Raw genomic sequence first — 21,502 nt, 5'->3', positions numbered from 1 at the left:
AAGGTGTCTTTTGAAGGTATGGGGATACATTTGGTTGATAATTGTAATTCCTCCTTAAGAAAAATATCTGCTATTATGTAGAGAAACTCAAACAGTTATAGGGAGTTATTAATTTAAAGGAAAAAAATACTAATTTAATTAAAATTTACAACGAGCATTATTCTTTTCCTGTATTTTAATTGAATTAGTATTTTTACTATAACATTAAAATACACTCTGCTCTATAGAAAATTGCTCTAACTCCCTTTAAATATATATATATATATATATATATATATATATATATATATATATATATATATATATATATATATATATGTAAGACAGTCAATATATATATATATATATATAAGACAGATATTGAAGGAGAAATTTTTTTTAAAAACTCGCAAAAGAATGCATACATATATAATTATGGTATCTTCTCATCAGTCGCCTAAAAGATCCAATGTATTAATGAACCTCTTCTGCTGAAGAGAGGGCCTGAGACATGCGATAGAGACAGACTCGAGAATTTTCAAATGATAACTCGATCAGCCTCAAAACAAAATTGAAAAAAAAAAAATCGCCCATATATGACAACCCACATTCTGGATTATCCAATAAATGTTGGCCAATCGCAATCTAGATTATTGTGAGTAGGGTTGAGGAGAATTTTATTTTTATTTTTATATTTGTTTGTATTATGAAAACCTCAAGGTACATGTTGCCCAATTTTTGTTCTAAAGTGGGCACTGGTTCGCACCCCCCCCCCACATTGACAGCATCACATTGGCATTGGAACTTATAAATAATAATTCTAATTTTTTCTTTCTTTAATTTAATATCATGGCAAAAAATAAATAAATAAATAAAAATATATATAAAATTTTGAATTTGACGTCTATCGTCAAAATATTACTTTCAAACAAATAAATATTTGTTTATTTTTATAATATTGCGTTGTAATTTGGCTTAGTAATGTATTTTATACATATTTTATTTTTAAAATTCAAACAACGCTTCCACCACGGAAAACACAACTCTGACTCTGATAAATAAATAAATATAAAGATAAAAAAAAAAAGAAATACCATTTTTTCTTTGACATCTTCTCTTTGTGCCATCATTATTAAGGAATCAAAGAGTCGTGGGAGGGAAGAGAGGAGAAGAACACATGTCTCGGCATAACCACCCTATAAGAGAAGAGATAGAAATTATTAATTGCATGTAAAACAAAATGAAAGTCACATGATTCTTTACATGAAAAAGTACTACGATCTCATTCACGAAATTAGACTAAGTGCATACATAGTAAATAAAAATGGATTAGTGTTTTGGGTTTTCTTACATGAGGCAGGGAAGGTTACTGCTTATCAAGGCCAAGAGTATAATGAGTCTCAAATAGTTGGTGAGGCAACACTGTGATGATCAGTGATGGTGAAACTTGGGTAGTGTTTGTTTATTTAAGAGGATGGCTCAACAGAACGTGTTCATTTAGACTTGGAAATGGCCATCTTATAATCAACCGAGAAGCAGCCCCGCAGTATTGTGTTCCACATGCACAATATATTTATTTCTAACAAAACAAAATGTACAAGTGACATTTTTTCCATGCAAATTATCAAATCAAGCAGTTTAATTCTTCAATATCCATTTGAATGCAATCTTGTAAATCGTTTCTATGTACGAGGTGCCTTGAATAAGTTTTCAGACTTTTATTATATGGCCACTTTTATTGATAGTACACACATGAAACCCCGGTCCCTTTTGAAGTAATCTCCTTCAGCTGCAATGCACTTGTTGTACCGTTCCAACAACTTCTGGAAGGTCTCATGGAAGTTCTCTTGTATGAGCGTGTCAATGACCCTTGTCACAGCCTCTTTCATCTCCTCAATTGTCTCACAATGACAGCCCCTAAGGTTTTCTTTGGGATTAGGGAATAACCAAAAGTCGCAAGGAGCAAGGTCTGGACAATAAAGAGGGCGAAAAACTGTCTTGATGCCCATCTTGGTCATGACAACGCCTTTCTTTCTGAGCTTCTCTGAGCACCCTTGGGACAAACTTTACACAAATCTTCTGCATCTTTAGTTCTTTGCAAATAATTGTGTACAGTTCCCACACTGACATCAAACTGTGCACTTGTTATCTTTATAGACACACAATGCTCCTTATCCACGAAATTCTTTATTTGACCAATCAATTCTGATGTTCCGACTTCATTACTTCTCTTAATCTCTCATCATCCCTCACAGTCTCATATGCCTTCCTTGATTCTTTTATGCCATTCAAAAACTGATGTTTGATTCATGCAAGATGATCCAAAAGCAGTCTGAAGCATTCCATACATTTCTGTGGTATTTTTTTCCAAATTTAAAACTGAATTTTATTGCATATCATTTTTCTAAAATGTCTTCATGCCCAGATTGCATTTTTGAACATTTTTGTGACAACCAGGCTTTAGTATGGCATATTCCAGTACCTGCTGTAGCAGGGATTCGAATATGCCATGATGTTCATTTGAACCTGAAATCATAAAAATTGGTCAGTCATCTCATAAGACGTATAGCAATAACATAATGAATTTTCGAGGGTCTACAACAATTTTAAATGCCTGTACAAAAAAAAGTTCAATATATATATATGGTTTAAAGGCCACTCAAGGACAAGGGTTAATGAGTTTAGTAATGATGATACATGTTTATTTAAGAGGATGGCTAACCAGGAACATGCTTACATTAGATTTGAACACAATTATCCTATAGTCAGCTGGGAAGCAACCCTGCAGTATTGTGTTCCACAGGTGGGTAGTTCTAGGAAAGAAACTTGTTTCATGGAATTTACATTTAGTTTTAGGCTAAGATAGATAATAAATAAAATTATTGGTAGTTGTTGTAGCTAGACGAGAATCTGTTGAGAATATCTTATGGAGGTGGGGGGGGGGGTAAGTCGAAAATAATGATAGAGTAGAAAAAAAACTTGTAACGTCTCTTCTGTGAAGAAAGAGGAAGTAGGATGAAGAAGAAGTTCTCACCCACTAGATTTTGAAGCCAATTTTGTACCCTGTCAAAGCAGAAAAAGGTACTCTTAGCAGCTCCAATCTAGATGAGGCAACAGAAATCCATCTTAGGACGTATTTGGCTCTTATACAGATAGCGGATAATGTCAAGAGTGAGATATATTTTGGATCGGTTGAGAACATAATTATCAGAGTTTCTCACTCTTAGACAAGGTGAAAAAAAAAAGCGTCTCAATCAAATAGGTCCTGCACTATTGGCCAATCTCCAAGCACTATCTCATCACCGCAATGTTGCATTCCTGTGCCTGTTTTACAAGTACTTTAATGATGAACTCAGAGTACTTGTGCCCCCTCAATGTACATATTTCTGACTAACCCAACAAGCAGCAAAATCCTACCCCTTCATTGTTGCGGCTCCTAGATGCCAGAATAGTTTCTTTCCTCAGACTACTAGACTTTGTAACTCCCTCCCTATTCCCTGCTTCCCAGACTGTACTAACCTAAAGAACATTAAATGTAATATGAGCAAACATGTCTCTGTTCAACTGCACACAGTTCCCTGTTAGATACGATCCTAAATTGTAACCCTTTACATCCAAGTGGGAATATGTGTTGACATTTACGTTCATTTGTTTTAGAATGAAGGCATGGGTTAATCTGATGTGGCCCACGCATAGGCAGGCCAAGCTGGTCTCTTTTCTTCCGGTGGTGTGGTGGTATTATTATTATCATTATTATTATTATTATCATTATCATTATTATTATTATTATTATCATTATTATTATCATTATTATTATTATTATTAATTATTATTATTATTATCATTATCATTATTATTATTATTATCATTATTATTATTATTACCATTATTATTATTATTATCATTATTATTATTATTATCATTATTATTATTATTATTATTATCATCATTATTATTATTATTATTATCATTATTATTATCATTATTATTATTATTATCATTATTATTATTATTATTATCATTATTATTATTATTATTATCATTATTATTATTATCATTATTATTATTATTATCATTATTATTATCATTATTGTTATTATTATTATCATTATTATTATCATTATTATTATTATCATTATTATTATTATTATCATTATTATTATTATCATTATTATTATTATTATTATTATCATTATTATCATTATTATTATTATTATTATTATCATGATTATTATTATTATCATTATTATTATTATTATTATCATTATTATTATTATTATCATTATTATTATTATTATCATTATTATTATTATCATTATTATTATCATTATTATTATCATTATTATTATTATTATTATTATTATTGTTCTAAAGTAAAGTTTATTCTGTGTACACACTTGTTTGTTATTTGATGGGATTTAAGGGTCTTTAAAGTTTAGAATTTCAAACTTCTCATTCAGAAACAATTTACACGAGTAGGCTAAATTTCTTGTCCTATCATACTATTTTCCATTTGACTATTGGCGAGTGTCCATTTTCTTTGCACTCCCAGTGTTCTTTTGCTGTGGCATATTTTTTATTGAATGAATTTATTAGAATTGGGTTTTCTTTCTTTAAAATAAAACGAGGTTGTATTTAAACAGATACTACACAAACTCCCACAAGCGTATGAGGTAATACTTGAGAAAATGGTCTGATACATCAGTGATTGAAACAGCATAGTAAACTGAATTAAGCATTAACAAACAATACAATATTACAGTTAATAAAAATAATAGTATAGTTTCGACTCTGGACAGACAGATACCAAATTTCCATTACTAGTAGATATTAGGATAGCTTTTTATAGGCCTTTCGATTTACATCCTTGATTTTTTCCAGAAAGCTAATTAGGTTCTCAGATTTTATTGGTTCAAGTATATAATTTTCTTTTGGGCTGCATTCAATCAGAAATCTTTTACTGAATATTGATTTCTGTCTGGACAGTTAGGTTCCTTTGTTAACAAAGGAATGTTGTGGTGGTTACGTAATTTTTTTTAAAGGCATATCAACCATCTTCAGGTTATTTAATGCTGAATGGTAAAATATTTTACACTTGAAGTTCTTTATATCTTAAAATATTTATTCAATCTGTTTAGTTTGGTTGTTTTGTTTTATGGCATATCAAACCTTTTCAGGTTATTTAATGTCGAATCCAGTCATTTTTGTAAGTTTTTATGCTTCAAATTCTTTATATTTTTAAATATCTATTTATGGTGTTTGGTTTGGTTGTTTTGTTAAGGAAACTTGTTTTTGTTTCTGGCTTGAGATTTGTAAAAGGAAAGGGAAAAACAATAACGTCAATATTTGGTGCATTTTTGGTCAGGAAGTCAGTGTCTTCCAGACAGCCTTATCTAGTAGTACCATAATATTAACAAAGGAATTAATATTATGTAGGCTAGATAGCCTAGAATGGTATCTTTTCTTCTGATATTACTATGATCAAATTTTTTTTTTTTTTTTAAATTAAGTTATATTTGATAGAAATAATTGGTATTTTCATTCCATATTTATGCTATATAATTTTTAGTTCTTTCAAAGTAGTTCTTGGCTTACTTTTTCATTGCTTAACCTTAATTGAAATGTATATATATATATATATATATATATATATATATATATATATATATATATATATATATCTGTTTATCCAATCGCAGCTCCATTCAACATTTCTATAACATTGTAAATGGTTGCAACACAGAGTTGATTCCAGTCTCAATCTCAGCCTCAATAGCAGGAATTCAGAACTAGATGTTCATCTATCGGAACAATAAGGACCATCTGATCATCTTAGAGGGATGGTGGATAACACGTAATGAATTGTGAAGCAAGGGTTGCGCAATCTCTAACCAGTCTTCTTCTGAATCAGTACTGGTTGATTCCAGTGGCAAGGAGAAATCCAAGACAACTGGAAACAATACAGAGTAAAGCGGAGAGCATATACAACACCTAATGGTCACCATTTTAGAAATGGTGGCTCAACAATGTTTAACTTCAATGATCTAATGGGAACAGGTGTGTCAGTATGATTATGCTGTATTTGGGATTCAGATTCAAAGTGCACACCAAAATTCCATTGTACAATAGCCATGTTATTCCTCTGCATCTCAAAAAAAGACTGAGCTAGTAGAAGATCATAAATTTTTCCCATAACTAGTTACATCATCATTTAACTGATCTTAACGTATGGTATTTTAAAGTTTTTGCCAGGTATCTTGTCAAATGCAGATTTATTTTTTTCCTGGATTAGTACATGGAAATCAGCGCTGAGAAAACCAAGCTTATATCAAACAGTGCTCAACTAATCATCAAAATCACTTGAAATCGAAAAGAACTGGAGGCAGTTAATCATTTCATAAGTAAGGAAGGATTGAAGACCAAAATCCTAGCAAGAGTGACACAAACAGTAGTAGCAATGGAAAGACAGAAACGTCTCTCTCAAAGGTGAAGCTACTAAACATGCTACTCGTCTCAATCATGCTTTACGCATGCGAGGCATGGACATTGAATGCTGACCTCTGAAGGAGGATCCAAGTAGTAGAAATAAGATGACTCAGACGACTCCTTGGTATCTCATGCAAAGACCATGTCACCAACAATGAAGTATGCAGAAAGGTCATTCAACAAGTGCGTCACTATGAACACCTACTGACCATGGTGAAAAAGAGGAAACTCAGATGATATCGGCACATAACACTCAAAAGGACTTGTACAGACTATCTTGCAAGGAACAGTCCAGAGAGAAAGAAAGATGGGGCAAACAGAAGGATAAGTGGACTGACAACATCCTTGATTGATCAGTGAAAAGCTTTGATGTTACTAAGGCACTCAGCTACAACTGTGCTAAATGGAGCCAGCTGGTTCACTGTTCATCAACCATGCAACCCCCCTACGATCCTGGCAGGTTACAGGATCAGTAACAGTACATGGCTTGAGATCCAATAGAATATCACCTTTTTACTAATGGTAGTCATTGCAACTTACCTCGACAGTAACATCAAGGGGGGTCTTTCCGTTTTTATCACTCATGAATTTGGCTCCACGTTGAAGCAGTATCGAGGCTGTGTCTCTCTGGCCATGACTAGAAACAAGCAAAACAAAAAGCAATGATTTCATGTCACGTTCATTTAAATTGTTCACATCAATACAAATAAAGCACAAATAAAGAAATAAAAGAATTGAAAACAATATCAAACAATTTTAATGAAGTAATTTCAAAGAACTTCTGTGATTTCTAAAGCTATCCAATGCATATCAGCATGTAAAGCAGACATTAAATTAAATATGATGATGATGATAGCGTAAATCCACACTAAGATGCATGTTTCCGTGGTGTATACGAATAGCAGACATTTCAAGTGATAGATGTTTGCCTAAAGAAAAGCAGGGAGGGAGACACAGATAATTGAAAATATTTCTGGTTGGTGTCCAGCCACCCAAGAGTTATTTTTTTCTTGTTAAGAAATAAAAGAAATACTTCATTAAATGGGGAATCATACTGAGACCAACCTATTTGAGAAATGTATGAAATTATCTGCAAATAAATCCCTATTAATCGACAAGCAGCTAAATACCACCCCTTCACAGTAGAGATCCCTCGATGTAAGAGAGCTTTCTACTCCAGTAGTTTCTTCCCCAGAACCGCTAGACTTTGGAATTCCCTTCCGGGTCCCTGCTTCCCCAACTCTACTGACATGCAGAAGTTCAAGTGTAACATGAACCGACATCTTGCTGCCCAACTCCTTAAATAGTATTTCAGTAGCTCATATCCCTGATAGTAGCCCCCTACACCAAAGTGGCAATATGCCTTGTTTGGGGTGAAAATGTAATAAAAAATTTTAAAAATATTGTCTAGCCATTATCTCCAGTGGATATCTTGAGTAGTAAAGTTATGGGTAGTCGAATGGTGACCACTGACAAAAGCAAGAATCTAAGATTCTGGTCAGGGATAAAAAGATTCCAGAAGATGGGTAGGAAAGGCGGTGAGAGCTGGTCCTTTGGCCATGACAAGGGAGTTGGTTTGTCTGGGAGCTGGCGATCAGTTAAAGTTGGATGCTCGAGGAGGAAGTTGATTTTCAGTGGTCCTTGGGAACAGAGGGTCTGTTACAACAGGTTGGGCACATTTTATAATTTGTCAGGGATAAAAGATTTCATTTTGCAAGTTTGCTATTCAACTTAGGAAAATGAGTACTATTTTAACTACTAAAGAAAAATAAAATTCTGTTAATTGTTTTTAAACTGGAGTTGTGGTTTTTGTTGAGAAGAAGAATTTCTTTATTGCAGGATTGACTGAAATGAGCAACAATTTTGAACCAGCACAACCGGTTCAGTAAACATATGTACATAATAGAGTAATATGTACTTTTTTCCTCCTATCTACAACCTTGGTCTTTTCAAGACTAGATCAATAGGCATCTATCTTCGCAATAATCATCTTTCATTCTTGATAGTCTCTCTATATATATATCACTAGTTATCATTCCAAAACAAGATGTATTTATTTTACACTCACAGTATTTTATTCATATGTAAATGTAGTACATCTTACACGCATTTCATTGAATAGCGGAAATTCACCAAACAACTCATCAGAGACAGATATGTGTTCCTCAGAAAAAAAAAAACAGTTGGAGAGGATTTTTTTTCCTTGGAATAAACAGGATATGGTGAAGGAAAAATGTCGATAAAACGAAATGGAAATCGTTTATAATTTGCAAAATCATAGGAATCAAAATAAAAATCTTATTTATTATAGAGTATATAAGCATTGTTCTGAACAAAACTTTCCATTATATATATATATATATATATATATATATATATATATACACACACACACACAGAGAGGGTGGCCCATAAGTCACTTTACATTTTAAAATTTGAATAACTTTTTTCTATTAATATATTTTAATTTCTTTTTTTCAGAACTATAAAATAGAATCTTTGGAAAGTTGTAGTATGGATAAGTTTACAACAGAACAACGAGTGAAGATGATTGAATTTTACTTTGAAAATGGACGGTCAATTGTTGCAACACAAAGATCTTATATGCATCATTTCAATGTTCGGCATCTTCCTAGTAGGCCAGCAATAATTAACATTTTCAAGAGCAAGGCTTTATAAATGATAGGTCTTGACATAGATGTGGACTCAGTATGTACACTTGAAAATACTGAAAATGTGAGGTGTAGCATTGAAGAGAACCTAACCACATCTACTCAAAGGCGTTCTCAAGAACTTTCCATCTCATGGAGTTCTCTACAGTGCATTCAAAGAAACTTGTACATGTATCCTTAAAAGGTTTCAGTTAGTACAATATTTACAACCACGACTAAATTACGCTGTCAGGTTTCAGGAAACTGCAAGGAATGACAATGAGTTTATTCACAAGTTGATCATAGGAGCTGAGGCTCATTTCCATTTGAAAGTGTATGTAAATAAGCAGAATACCAGATTCTGAGGCACCAAAATTCCACACCAAGTTCATGCAAGTCCACTGCACCCAGTTAAAGTCACAGTATGGTGCGGAGTAACCTCAGAAAGGGTTATTGGGTCCTTCTTCTTTGAAGATGCGAATGAAAATGCTGTGACTGTAACTGCTGAGAGATATAGAGATATGCTAGTGTATTTTTTCCAACCTCAGTTAGCAAACATGCCAGGGTATTGATGGCCATTCAAGATGGAGCAACTGCACATACAGTTAGAGCCACAATGCAGTTGTTAACTGTAATGTTTCAGGATCATTTTTAAAAGGAATGATTGTTCATAATAAAAAAGATAATCAATATAATTCCTTATTGTAAGACAATTTATGTTTGCTTTGCTTTGGTTTACTCAACAATTAAACTATTAAACTCTTACCTGCAAGCAAAATGAAGTGGAGTCGAACCATAATGATTTGGCCTGTTGATATCCGAACCATTGTCCAATAGACACACAACTGTCTGATAAAACAAAAAAAAAATAAGAAAGTAGTAGTAGTAATAATAATAATAATAATAATAATAATAAAGTATTGCTGATACCACACAAAATAGCCATGAAGGATCAAGAAGGAAAGAAGGATAGAAAGAATGAGAAGGGAGAATCCTAACCAGACCTCCACTGAATACGTGCGAAGAGTATTAAGTCTTTGGGGAGGCTTTTTGCCACCTAAATTTCAATGAAGACCAATGGTCATTGCCAGCAAAAAAGAAAAAAAAAACAAAAAACAATGGTAAGTCGCTGTTGCAATAAATAAAATTATCTGCAAAGGCTATCAAAAGAAGTGGAGAATATTAGAAAATCTGGGGAGACTCGCTGTCACCCAGACTCCAGGAAACACTACCGGTTATTATCAGTGAGTAATTTCTGTGTGAGAACTCCTAATGAGTACAAAACATGATGATAATAATAATAATAATAATAATAATAATAATAATAATAACAACAACAACAATAATAATCCTCTTTGGTTGACATCTGTTTTACATGTTGGCATATGTCGGATGGCTTTTAGAAATTGACTACAAAACTAATCTGTCTCTGATCAGGTCTTTATTTATTCCTTTTCTCAAATCCATCCTCATCACTTCCTCCCATGTTTACTTTGAACTTAGCTTTCTAATTGATCCTGCTACCTCAACTATTCTACATCTACTAATATCTATACTCTTATATAAAAGTCACTTTGCATGTGCGTATGAGTTCCTTCCTCATAGGTTCTGAAACGGCTGAGCCTATCTTTTACAAATTTCACACAAATGTAATTTATATGTCTGGCAGTGTTCTTAGATATATTTTGTACAGAAATTCATCTGACAAGTATTGAATATCGGAAAAATATGATCCTAAAAATAATCTTTTTCTCTTATAGATAAAAAAAAAAAAAAAAAAGAATTTTTACAGGGGAATAGTTTTTGTTACACCGGCCAAGGGAAATAATAACATCTCAGCAAATCATTTCTTTCTTAAAGGAAAAAAAACAGATTTATTGTCATCTGGAGATATAGCTCAGTGGTAGAGCGTTCGACTAAAAATCAAATGATTCCCCTATTCAAGCCCAGGCGTACCTCATCATTTTACTTTAATTTTTTCTTATTAATGAGTTCAGTTTATGATAAAAGAAGAGGTACCATTTAAAATCGCTGCAAATCATTTCTTCCTTTGCATGTTTTAAAACTAAACATTAATCAGAAGTGATTTTTCCAGGCCATTCATCATCTAGCCCAAATATCAGCTGACATTGTATATTGTAAACAAACACAGATGGAATTTGATGAACGATATTATCATTTTTATTTTTTTAAATTTTTGTTTTGCAAATTAGTCCACCGAGCAAATTATTCCTTGTAATATATGATATTCAATAGAGGATTGATTCTATAATAATACATACGCAATCTGCATAAATTAAATAAATATTATATTTAAGCATATTCACGACTGCCGGGCAACATATATCAAAATGTTGTCATTTTTCATTAACTAGTTTTAGTAAATCAAGAAGCAAAAAAAAAAAAAAAGCATTTATACCTCATCATTAACAACATATATAGGCTCATCTCTTCTCTCATCAAAAGGGTACATTAACAGGAATTTGTTGCAAGACTAACTCGGTTAAAATTATACTAAACAAGCAAAAACCTACTGTAAAAAGTTTTTGACTTCTAATCAGGGTATGAGACGAATGGATTCGCCAATCATTTTTATAACCAACGGCTGTGCTAAAACAACCAATCAAAACGTCACAAAATTATAATAAAAATCGTCGAATTTTGGATTCAATCAGTTCGCCATTTGCTATGTCACGGACCGCATTTAATTCTTTGCCGCCATCTTCATTACTGATCTGAACTACGCCGCCATCTTGGTTACTGATCTGAACTACGCCGCCATCTTTGTTCAACATAATATCTCAGAATTTTATTCTTGGTCGCCATCTTGGTTACTGATCTGAATTACGCCGCCATCTTTGTTCAACACAAATGTCTCAAAACTTAACACCTACCCACAATCTGACAGACAATTATCTAGCTCTAAGTATTCCTTTTAACATGACATTTCTTTAATAAAAATTTGGTACTTCTTCATTATTAGAGTGAAATTAGTAATATTGAATTCCAAGTAAAACCAATGGTATCTACTTGTCATGTCACAGTAATTAGCATATCCAAATATTATGAAAAATGATAAGATAGAAAATTAATTATTACTGAAAAGTTTTCAAAGCAATTAACGAAAACTGAGTTTTGCTAAATTGGCCTAAGATTTTCGAAGTTTTCAGAAAGATATTACCACCCTTGTCACAATTTAGACTTTCCTGTTTATATTTTTAACAAAACTCAATTATTGCTAATTTTCTCCCTTAACTTTTTCATAATTTTTGGATATGTTCATTATTTCAACATGACAATTAGCAAGATAATATTTGTTTTACTGGAAATTTAATATTTCGATTTTTGAATTTCACTCTAATAACGAAGATGCAACAAAAAATTATTGTAATTTTTGAAAACTAATAGTTTTCACCTGAATTACCTACCTGAAAAATGAATGATTTTAAAACTTTTCTATGCGATTTATCCCTTTTTTTAAAATTAAATCACTTAAATTAATTGCTTTTAATATTGAGAAAACTAGTGTATATATAGAGAGAAAAATAAGACAGTAAAATTAGCAATGAATAACATCAAACATTAGTTTATTATTAACTGTTTAAAAAATAATTATGCAAATTAGGCATACAAATATTTATGTTTGTATTCTTCCTCAGTAGTATATATATATATATATATATATATATATATATATATATATATATATATATATATATACACAGTATTTCAAAAGACTATATAGTATTGATTTAAATTAGCCGTTTTGATAATATAGGTGTGATAAAGGCAAAAAAAAACTTTTCCATTTATTCATTTTGATGATACAAGCACAGTATGAACAATTAGAATATTATTTATTCTATTAGTGAGAATTAATTTATTATTGGCTTTTAATAACCTAATCTTTGGCACGGTACCAAACATCTACCCCTCCCCCTCCCTGCCATCAAATCTATTTTTGCTAACTTTTTGTTAAAACATAAAATAAAGGCAAATGTAATTTTGTTCTATTTTTGTGGTCAGCACAAATAAATAAGATTTTAATACTTACAGATTTGTGTCCATTTTGGCAGGCAACATGGATGGCAGTTTGCCCTTGGCTATCCTGCAAGAAAACATGTCGATAATTCAATAATGTCTTTAAGAATCAAGAAAAAAAAAATGGGGCAGGTATTTTAACTCATTCCCCAGGTAAAGAGTCATACAGGGTGGCTAAGAAGTTACTGAGTAATTTTTAAATAATGAAATTTGGCCATCATTGGCTTACCAGAAACAATACTTAACATACACACAAGATGTCATGATCTACAGATCTGGTCACTTCAGTTGAAAAGATGTAATACACGCGATGTAAAAAATTTTAAAATTGTAATATGCTCTTTTTATTTTGTTTTCTTTTTTTCTTTTACATATATTCACCCAAAGCAAGGCACATTGCGACTGAAATATAAGGGGCCATTGTGAATTAGGGACCAGATTTATAGGGGGCATCCTAAATGAGTTGTACAGTGAAATGTTTGTTTACATCACATATAAATTTCTGCATGTACAGGGAGCAGAGAAGAAATTCCAAAGGCTAGCATTTTGAGGTGAAAAGCTACTAGAGTAGTACACCCTCTGCCATCTGGAGGTTTCACGGTAAATGATGTGAGATTTAGCTGATTGTCAGGTTGGTTGATTGTGTTTACATCGAGATTGTGTTTACATTGTTGGAGCACATTCCATTGAATGTGTTTGTAAAACAATACATTGCGGTGATAGGATGAAAATTTTCCAATACTTAAGGACTCAAAAAGCTTACGTAGATTTCTGGGGATGACAGGTTTTTACCACAAATTAGTCCCTAATTATGCATCCATAATTTTACCACTATCCGAACGGATGAAGTTGGATCCTGAAGCAAAGACCGAGCTTAATGAGGAATAAACTAATGCCTTCAAAACAATAATAAGCAAATTATCGGAAATTACGGTGTTAGCTCATCCACAGTCTTCAGCTACAGAATACCACTTAGTTACAGATGCTAGTCAATACGCCGCTGGTGCTAAGTGGATAGTGTACCCGCTATTGGATGGTGTACTCGCTCTGATGTGACAATATTAGTTCATCATGCATCGACATATGATAGCCATATAGAGATATAGGATATTGACAGATGTGAAATGTTTTTAAGAGCAGATATCCCTTAAATAAATCAAAAAAGTGAGAATTTCTTACCTCAATATCAACATCGTTTACGTGCAACAGCAAATCATGTAAGAGCTCAGTTCTTCCATTAACGGCCAACCAGTGGATCTGAAAATATGGACAGAAAAAAGATGCTTTGATAAAAGTAATCAAAATAAGATTACATTTGAGGCAAGTAAAATATTCATAGCAAGAACTCGCCTAGATACAACTGTGCCAGTGGTATTATAAGCAAGAACAACAGCAGCAGTGACAACTCATGGTTAATGATTATTGAATCTATGCTTCATTCATAAGCTGGGCTCTGGTTGTTGCAAGCAATTAACTTCCTTTCTGGTTTGCCCAATCAGAGGCCATCTCTCATGCAAGCTTAGTACAAAATCAGAATTGATAAAAGGGAGTGCCAATTAGATTCTTTCTCTTTTTTAACTGTGAGACGGCATTGCCAACTACTCATCCATGTTGCTCTTGGTATGCAAACTAACCACTCTCTGGACCATTTAGAACTGGGGTTCAACAAGAAGACCCAAGGATTCAATGTGGTGAGCTATAACAGCACACATGTGAACTTAGCAATATAGCACACACACACACACACACACACACACACACACACACACACACACACACACACACACACACACACACCTCCTCTCTGTTCCTTACAAACAGGACATTTTATTCTTTATTATTATGCTTGTGTATTTTTTAACTTTTATTTTCATTCATAGACTTATTCATCCTCTTTTATTTACACCATTTACAAAGATTTGTTTTAAATGTTAGAATGAGACTTTGTCTTTCTATTCTACACAATAACAAAGAATTTTCCTTTCTATCTCTTTGCACCAAAAAAAATAAAAACAAAACAAAAACAAGCAAAAAAAACAAACAAAGCTTCCTTGAACAAAGTTTCTTTCCTAGAACATTCCATTTGCTGACTACAACAAATCTAATCTAAATAAATATTCTCTTGAATAATCAATTCCTCTTAAGAAATCTTATGCCAATTCCATCCATTATTTCTAATTCTTTCATGAAATCGATTATTGCCCTACTAATATTGTTTTTAACCCTTATTCTTGAGTATCCCCCAAGCCTTGATAAGCAGTCACTCAGCAGCAAAAAAAGAAGTATCATGCTCTTAATCTGGTCAAATGAGTTTAGATTAGTTTTGAAAATTTGATACAAAATATATAGATGGTGTTAAGGGGTCATGCAGCACTCAGTTATGATATTGATAAATGACCTTCCTGATAAAATAGTCTCAGAGATGGGTATATTTGCTGACAACACCATGCTCGAGGAGAAATCAAATGAACACATATCCAAAGCAATGATGGAAACTCTAGAGGAAGACCTCCAGTTTGTAATGGAATGGGGTCAAAAATGGATGGTAACGTTCAATGCTGCCAAGACTAAGCTTGTTTCTTTTAATAATTACAAGAGACCTTCTCAACCATATGTATCTATACAAGGCCACCATTCGGCCATGTATGGAGTATTGCTGTCACATTTGGGCTGGTGCATCTGCTACTAGTCTCTCACTCCTGGACAGGGTTCAAAACAGAGTCGCCAACCTGATAGGTCCTGAAGTGTCATCTAAGCTTCAACCTCTGCCCCATCGATGAAATGCTGCATCCCTCTGCCTGTTTTACAAATATTTTAATAGTGGATGCTCTGACAAACCTGACAAGCAGCAAAGTCCTATCCCTTCACAGTAGAGATCCCTAGATGTTAGAAAGCCTTTTACTTTAATAATTTCTTCTCTAGAACTACTAAACTTTGAAATACTCTTCCAGGTTCCTGCTTCCCCAACTGTACTGACATGCAGAAGCTCAAGCATAATGTGAACAGACATCTTGCTGCTCAATTCCCTACATAGTATCTCTGCAATTTATGTCCCTGATAGTAGCCCCCTACATAAAAGTGGCACTGTGCCTTGTTTGGAGTGAAAATGTAATAAAAAAATTTTTTAAAATGATGCAGTATTTCCCCTTCTCCAGCCCCGCTAGAAAATACCTCTTTATAAACAAACCAAAAAATTACAATTTTTTTTATTCATGAAAAAATCATATACAGAGTATCTCGATATAAGCATTACTCATGATAATCATTTATAAATCAGACAAGAAAGTCAATAATGCTTTTGATCTCCTAAAACAATAACAATTAAAACAGGTGTTTATTCAGTGTATCTGGTTATAAAATTAACTCGACATGAAAATTTTATTATATAACTAGCTGTACCTACTCAGTAATGGTCAGGAAGCAGTCAAGTCATTTGAGTTTTTAACCTTTATTTACTTGTGCATAAAGATAGCCAACTCCAATTATATTCTTCAATCTAATGTATGAGCTATCTCTTTTACTGATTTTTATTTTTAGGTGATTATTTAAAAATGTTTAATATTATCAGTCGCCTGAGATGGACTAAGTAATTTTTAAAAATAAAATGTAGTAAATTGTGTAATTATATTGCTTATAACGTGGTGCAACAATAACAAATGAAAATTGGTAGTTCAGAAGCAAAGTTTGGGCTGTCAGCTTAAATGCTATTTGGGCCTGACTTTGAAAATTCAACAAGATAACTTTATAAGTTAGATTAAATACTGCATCAAAAAGTTGCATATACAGGGTGACCCAAGAAAACGGGCCCTAACTCTAATTAGGCCCCGTTTCTTAGTGTTTTGTCTGAATGAAATGAAACTTTGGTCATAACTAGTTTATTATATTCCAAACATCACATCAAAAAACTAGGGTCTTTGGCCTTTTTTTCTCTGTTCTACAGCATATGGTCTAGATGGCTTCCATTTAGCTTTTGTTTTTTTTTTGGGTCACCCTGTATATGTTAGTCTCTATACTTAGAATTATTTAGTTTACCATTTTAAAATCCATGCAGGTCTTTAATTATACTTTGCATGTTTAATCTTCATTTTTATATAAATGACTAGCACAGTGCTTTGCATTGGTTTTAGGAATAATATTTAAAGCACAACAACAGTAACAGTCAATTTCTTACGGACAACATTGTGAGTTAAGTATGACTGCAAAAACGTGTCAACGTTTTACTGCCATAATCACAAGTTACAGTAGAATCCCAGGATACGGCATCAAAAATTAGCAACAAAATACAGTACAATACATATTACACATGTATATAATCAAATAACATTATAAATAATACCATAAGGCGGGGCAAATACCGTAACCAGGGGATGGAAAAACATTGTATTTCACATCGTAACCTGAAAAAAACCTCTCCTAGAGCCAACATATCCTGTACTTTAAAAAATAAAACCACACAAAAACACGAGAGAAAAATCTAAAAAAAATATCCTGCTGTTTGAATCAATTTCAACATAACATTCGATTTATTACTGTCATTAGAGCAAGTTGATATTTACTTGCTTCCCACTGGAGCAAGATGTGATACAAGGTCAAGTCAGCACTTTTAAAGAAGGAGTACTCTGACCCAGCAAAAAATTGTCTGAACAGCCTCGTCAATATTTCCTAGTAGGGATGCCTCAAGCAGTAAGTAATGAACTTACTCCACCCGAAAGTTGGGTGGCAAGGCCTGGAAGGATGGATCTCCTAGGTACTACCCAGGCAGCTACCTCAGCCCAGCAGGTACTTGGCTAGTTCCTGGTCCATCACTTGTCGGGCTGATTGTCAAGACCAGATTCTTAACTGGTATTTCTATCCAGGTCTCCAATCAAGCAAAGCACGTTTGCCAAGCATATTATGAGGGTATAAGCAATTTAAGTATTAAATAATCAAATCAACGTGTTTGTCATGATCTTGAACAGCCGATAATAATTAAGATAACATGGTGATATATTTACAGAAGTACAGGATAGTGTGTTACAGAAAATCTGCTTCCTATGCTGTGGCAATGACTGCCACCAATGTCGGTATTTACTTCATTGCCACTATAGAAAGATGTGGCACAAGGCCAAAAAATGAAGAGAATCAAGTCAACACCCCTAAAGAAGAGGCATTCTGGCCTCCTAAAAATAGCCTGAACAGTCATGTCAGGTTTTCCATGGTTGGGGGCACCTCAGGCAGTAAGCAATAAACACCACCCCAAAGAGGAGAGGCAAGGCCTGGGAGGATGCACCTCCTAGGACTACCCAGGATAATACCTGAGCCAAACAGATAAGAGGTAATAGAAATGAACTAGTTTCCAACTGTTTGTCAGGATTGGAACCTCGACTCCATCATCTCTGGATGGCAAATAAATGCTACCAATGATTGCCATGACACGTTGTTGTAACTTTATGTCTGGAAGGGTTCATCTACTCTTAAAATAGGGTAGATCAACATCACACCATAAGAGCGTTCGAAGTCTTATCTTAAAATAGAAATTCCTGCACAAGTTAAGAATTATTAGTATTAATAAAAAAAGATTCTGTAAATATAAAATGACAAAAACTTTGGTTCTTAGCCTTCGGGTCAAGATCAAAGTGTAGTATCTGTTCTTCAGATGCTACATTTCAATTTCTTGTTCTCTGTCAGTGGAGGAGAAATCCTTCACGACTGAGACAATTTTTATTTTTGTTCTTTTTCTCCACGTTAAAAAACGACCCTGGTGTCTAACTCTGCCCCATGGGGAGGCATTGTAAATAGGAAATATAAAATGACAAATGGATTTAACAAATACTGGATAATTTTGTTGGTTTTTTTTTCTTTTTTTTAACTCTTTAAAATACAACTAAAATAATTATTTAAATGCTTAAAACTTATTTTTTAAATACAGGCTTCACTGAGATGTTCTTAGTTTAATTTTATATTTGTGTTATAAAGCAAAGAAAATGTATTTAACAAAAATAAATTTTCTTTCTTTACTAAAATATTTCAGTTATTTATGGACTTAACTGATAATTGTTCGTAGTGATCTCAGATGGACTTGAAGGAAAGTTTACATAGTGTTTAGATTCTGTGAAAAATTTTACCTTTATTAAAACTTTTCTGAGTATTCTACCTGTTAACATATCGATTTCTCTAACACACTAACAAACATTGAATTTTATATGTAGAGAAAGATTTCAAGTAAGGCAGAGGGGGTGAGAGTGGGTAAAAATATAATAAACAAAAGCAAAACTTACTGTTGTTAGTCCTTCATTGTTTCTGATGTTAACATCTGCTTTGTACTCAAGAAGTTTGTTTAAACACTTCCTTTTTCTGAAGAGAAATATACAAAATGTAGAGTTAAAAGATATATGACAAAATGTGATTAAAATAATTTTTTTTAAACATGAACATCATCATTATCAATTTTGACGTCTTAGTTCTATTGGGCCAGAGTCTAGCGTTTTCTGGCAGACTATAATCCCAGTTTTTAAGCCCGACAGTCTTGGGGATTAATTCCATTCAAATTCGACTATCTAAGGTTAACAGTTTTCTTGGATCATCCAAATTTCTGCAAGTCTTCTAATTCATGAGCTGTGCATTTTTTCTATCCAAGAGTCACTTCTATTAATACGACTAAATCAGGATAGCCAACTGTTGAATCTGATCTGACCTGACATTGCATATTCATCTGATCATTACTCTGTTATTATACTGAAGACAGCCGAGTGAAAACTGTATGGAGCCCTGTACGCAACAACATACAGCATCACACCTAACACAGCTGTGACATACTCTTCCCATGTGATCGCTCATGACCCCATGCCAATCTTGCCCTAATGATAAAGATAGACTCGCAACCACCTCCAGCACTAAACATATTCCCAAAATAAAAAAATGAACCCACCACTTTTAGAGGGTCATTGTTCAACTTGATCTCAGTGCAAGATCGGTGATCAAGTAAGCATGCCATGACATATTCTACACTTATAGTTGAGGATTTGATACCAGATTTCTGGACAAACTTCTACACTTTTTGTGAACCTATAGGCCGTATTGCATAGCATTGGATTCTGTTCTTTTCCTGCACTCACCACATAGATATTAGCCGACAGATTTTGGCCACTGACCATCACTTTTGTCTTTGACAGATTCACTCTCAGACTTTTGGCTTCCATGCCACTTTTCCATATTCTTAATTGCTCTAGTAATTAGTCCATTGTATCTATCAGAATTATCAGATTATCTGCATACAAGTGATATATAATATATCCAGGGTTACGCCGGCATGTTGAAAATTGTGATTTTGCTGTGCAAAAAGAGTCCAAAGGGTTAAGGTTGGCATATGTTGAACACGGTAGCTAGGGTCAAAGGTGTGAAAGAAAACTATGCATCAAAAAAAAAAGAGAGAAAAGATATCTTGTCATTTGCATGCAAGTACAGTCTTGCTTCCAATTTTGGACGAAGTGGATGAGCAGTTTGCCTTCCGATTTTGGATGAGATGGACATGTCAGAGGAGACACGAAGACGGGTTGAAGAAAAAGAAGAAGCAAGAAAGTTTAAGTTGACAATGTGATGCCCCCCCCCTTCATTAACTTGTTAGATGAATAAAGAATCCATGCTAGAATATCGGCATTATGTTTTTGTTAGATGTTCCTTTTCAGCATCGATCAGTGATGAGAAGAAGTGATTCAGAGAAGACCAAGAAACCAAAACAGGTATGGCGACTTTATCACAATGCACACACTAGAGGTGACACGATCACATCTATAGATATGCATGCATAGACAGACATATTAATAAAAGACACACGTACAAGTAGGAATAATAATAATAAAGACAAAAGACAGAAAATACTCCTCCTCACACAACATTATTGCACAAGTCCCATGGGCATTCTATACAGAATTCTCAATATAGAAAAAAAGAATTACTGCATGTGAGAATCACATTTTTATTTTTAAATAAATGAAATGTGTGTTAATGAACTTGCTGCACTTGTGACCTCTTCAACATAAATACTGAAAGTCAGTAAGATCCCACTTCTTCACTGTAAAAGTCCCCAGTTGCCAAAAAGTTTTCTACTCTAATAGCTTCTTACCTTGAGCTGCTTGTCTCTGAAATTCGCTGTATACTTACTGTTTCCCCAATGTACTATCATGCAAAAATTTAAATATAATGTGAACAAACTCTTTGCTGCTCAACTCTCTATAAACCTAGTCTCTAATTGACAGTAGTCCCTTATGTTTCAGTGGCAATGTGCTTTGGGGTGAATAAAAGTATATATATATATATATATATATATATATATATATATATATATATATATATAATTATAAAACTCA

The 21,502-nt window shown here is 33.2% G+C and overlaps 1 protein-coding gene across 2 annotated transcripts in view; it reads right to left on the bottom strand.

Moving 5' to 3' along the window:
* The window catches only part of LOC145239796 (E3 ubiquitin-protein ligase HACE1-like), a 181,980-nt gene that overhangs the window by 77,288 nt on the left and 83,190 nt on the right, over positions 1–21,502 (bottom strand). For both annotated transcript variants that reach the window (XM_080103315.1, XM_080103317.1), the window contains exons 5-10: positions 19,415–19,490; positions 14,337–14,414; positions 13,171–13,224; positions 9,883–9,965; positions 7,006–7,102; positions 1,074–1,175 (exon numbers count right to left, since the gene is read on the bottom strand). In XM_080103315.1, coding sequence (XP_079959441.1) covers positions 1,074–1,175; positions 7,006–7,102; positions 9,883–9,965; positions 13,171–13,224; positions 14,337–14,414; positions 19,415–19,490 — 490 coding nt within the window. The remainder of the gene's footprint in view (positions 1–1,073; positions 1,176–7,005; positions 7,103–9,882; positions 9,966–13,170; positions 13,225–14,336; positions 14,415–19,414; positions 19,491–21,502) is intronic.

The sequence above is a fragment of the Euprymna scolopes genome, chromosome 19, assembly GCF_053919585.1.
Source record: "Euprymna scolopes isolate OS-2025 chromosome 19, ASM5391958v1, whole genome shotgun sequence".
Classification (NCBI taxonomy): domain Eukaryota; kingdom Metazoa; phylum Mollusca; class Cephalopoda; order Sepiida; family Sepiolidae; genus Euprymna; species Euprymna scolopes.
This window is presented reverse-complemented; position numbering and strand designations above follow the sequence as displayed.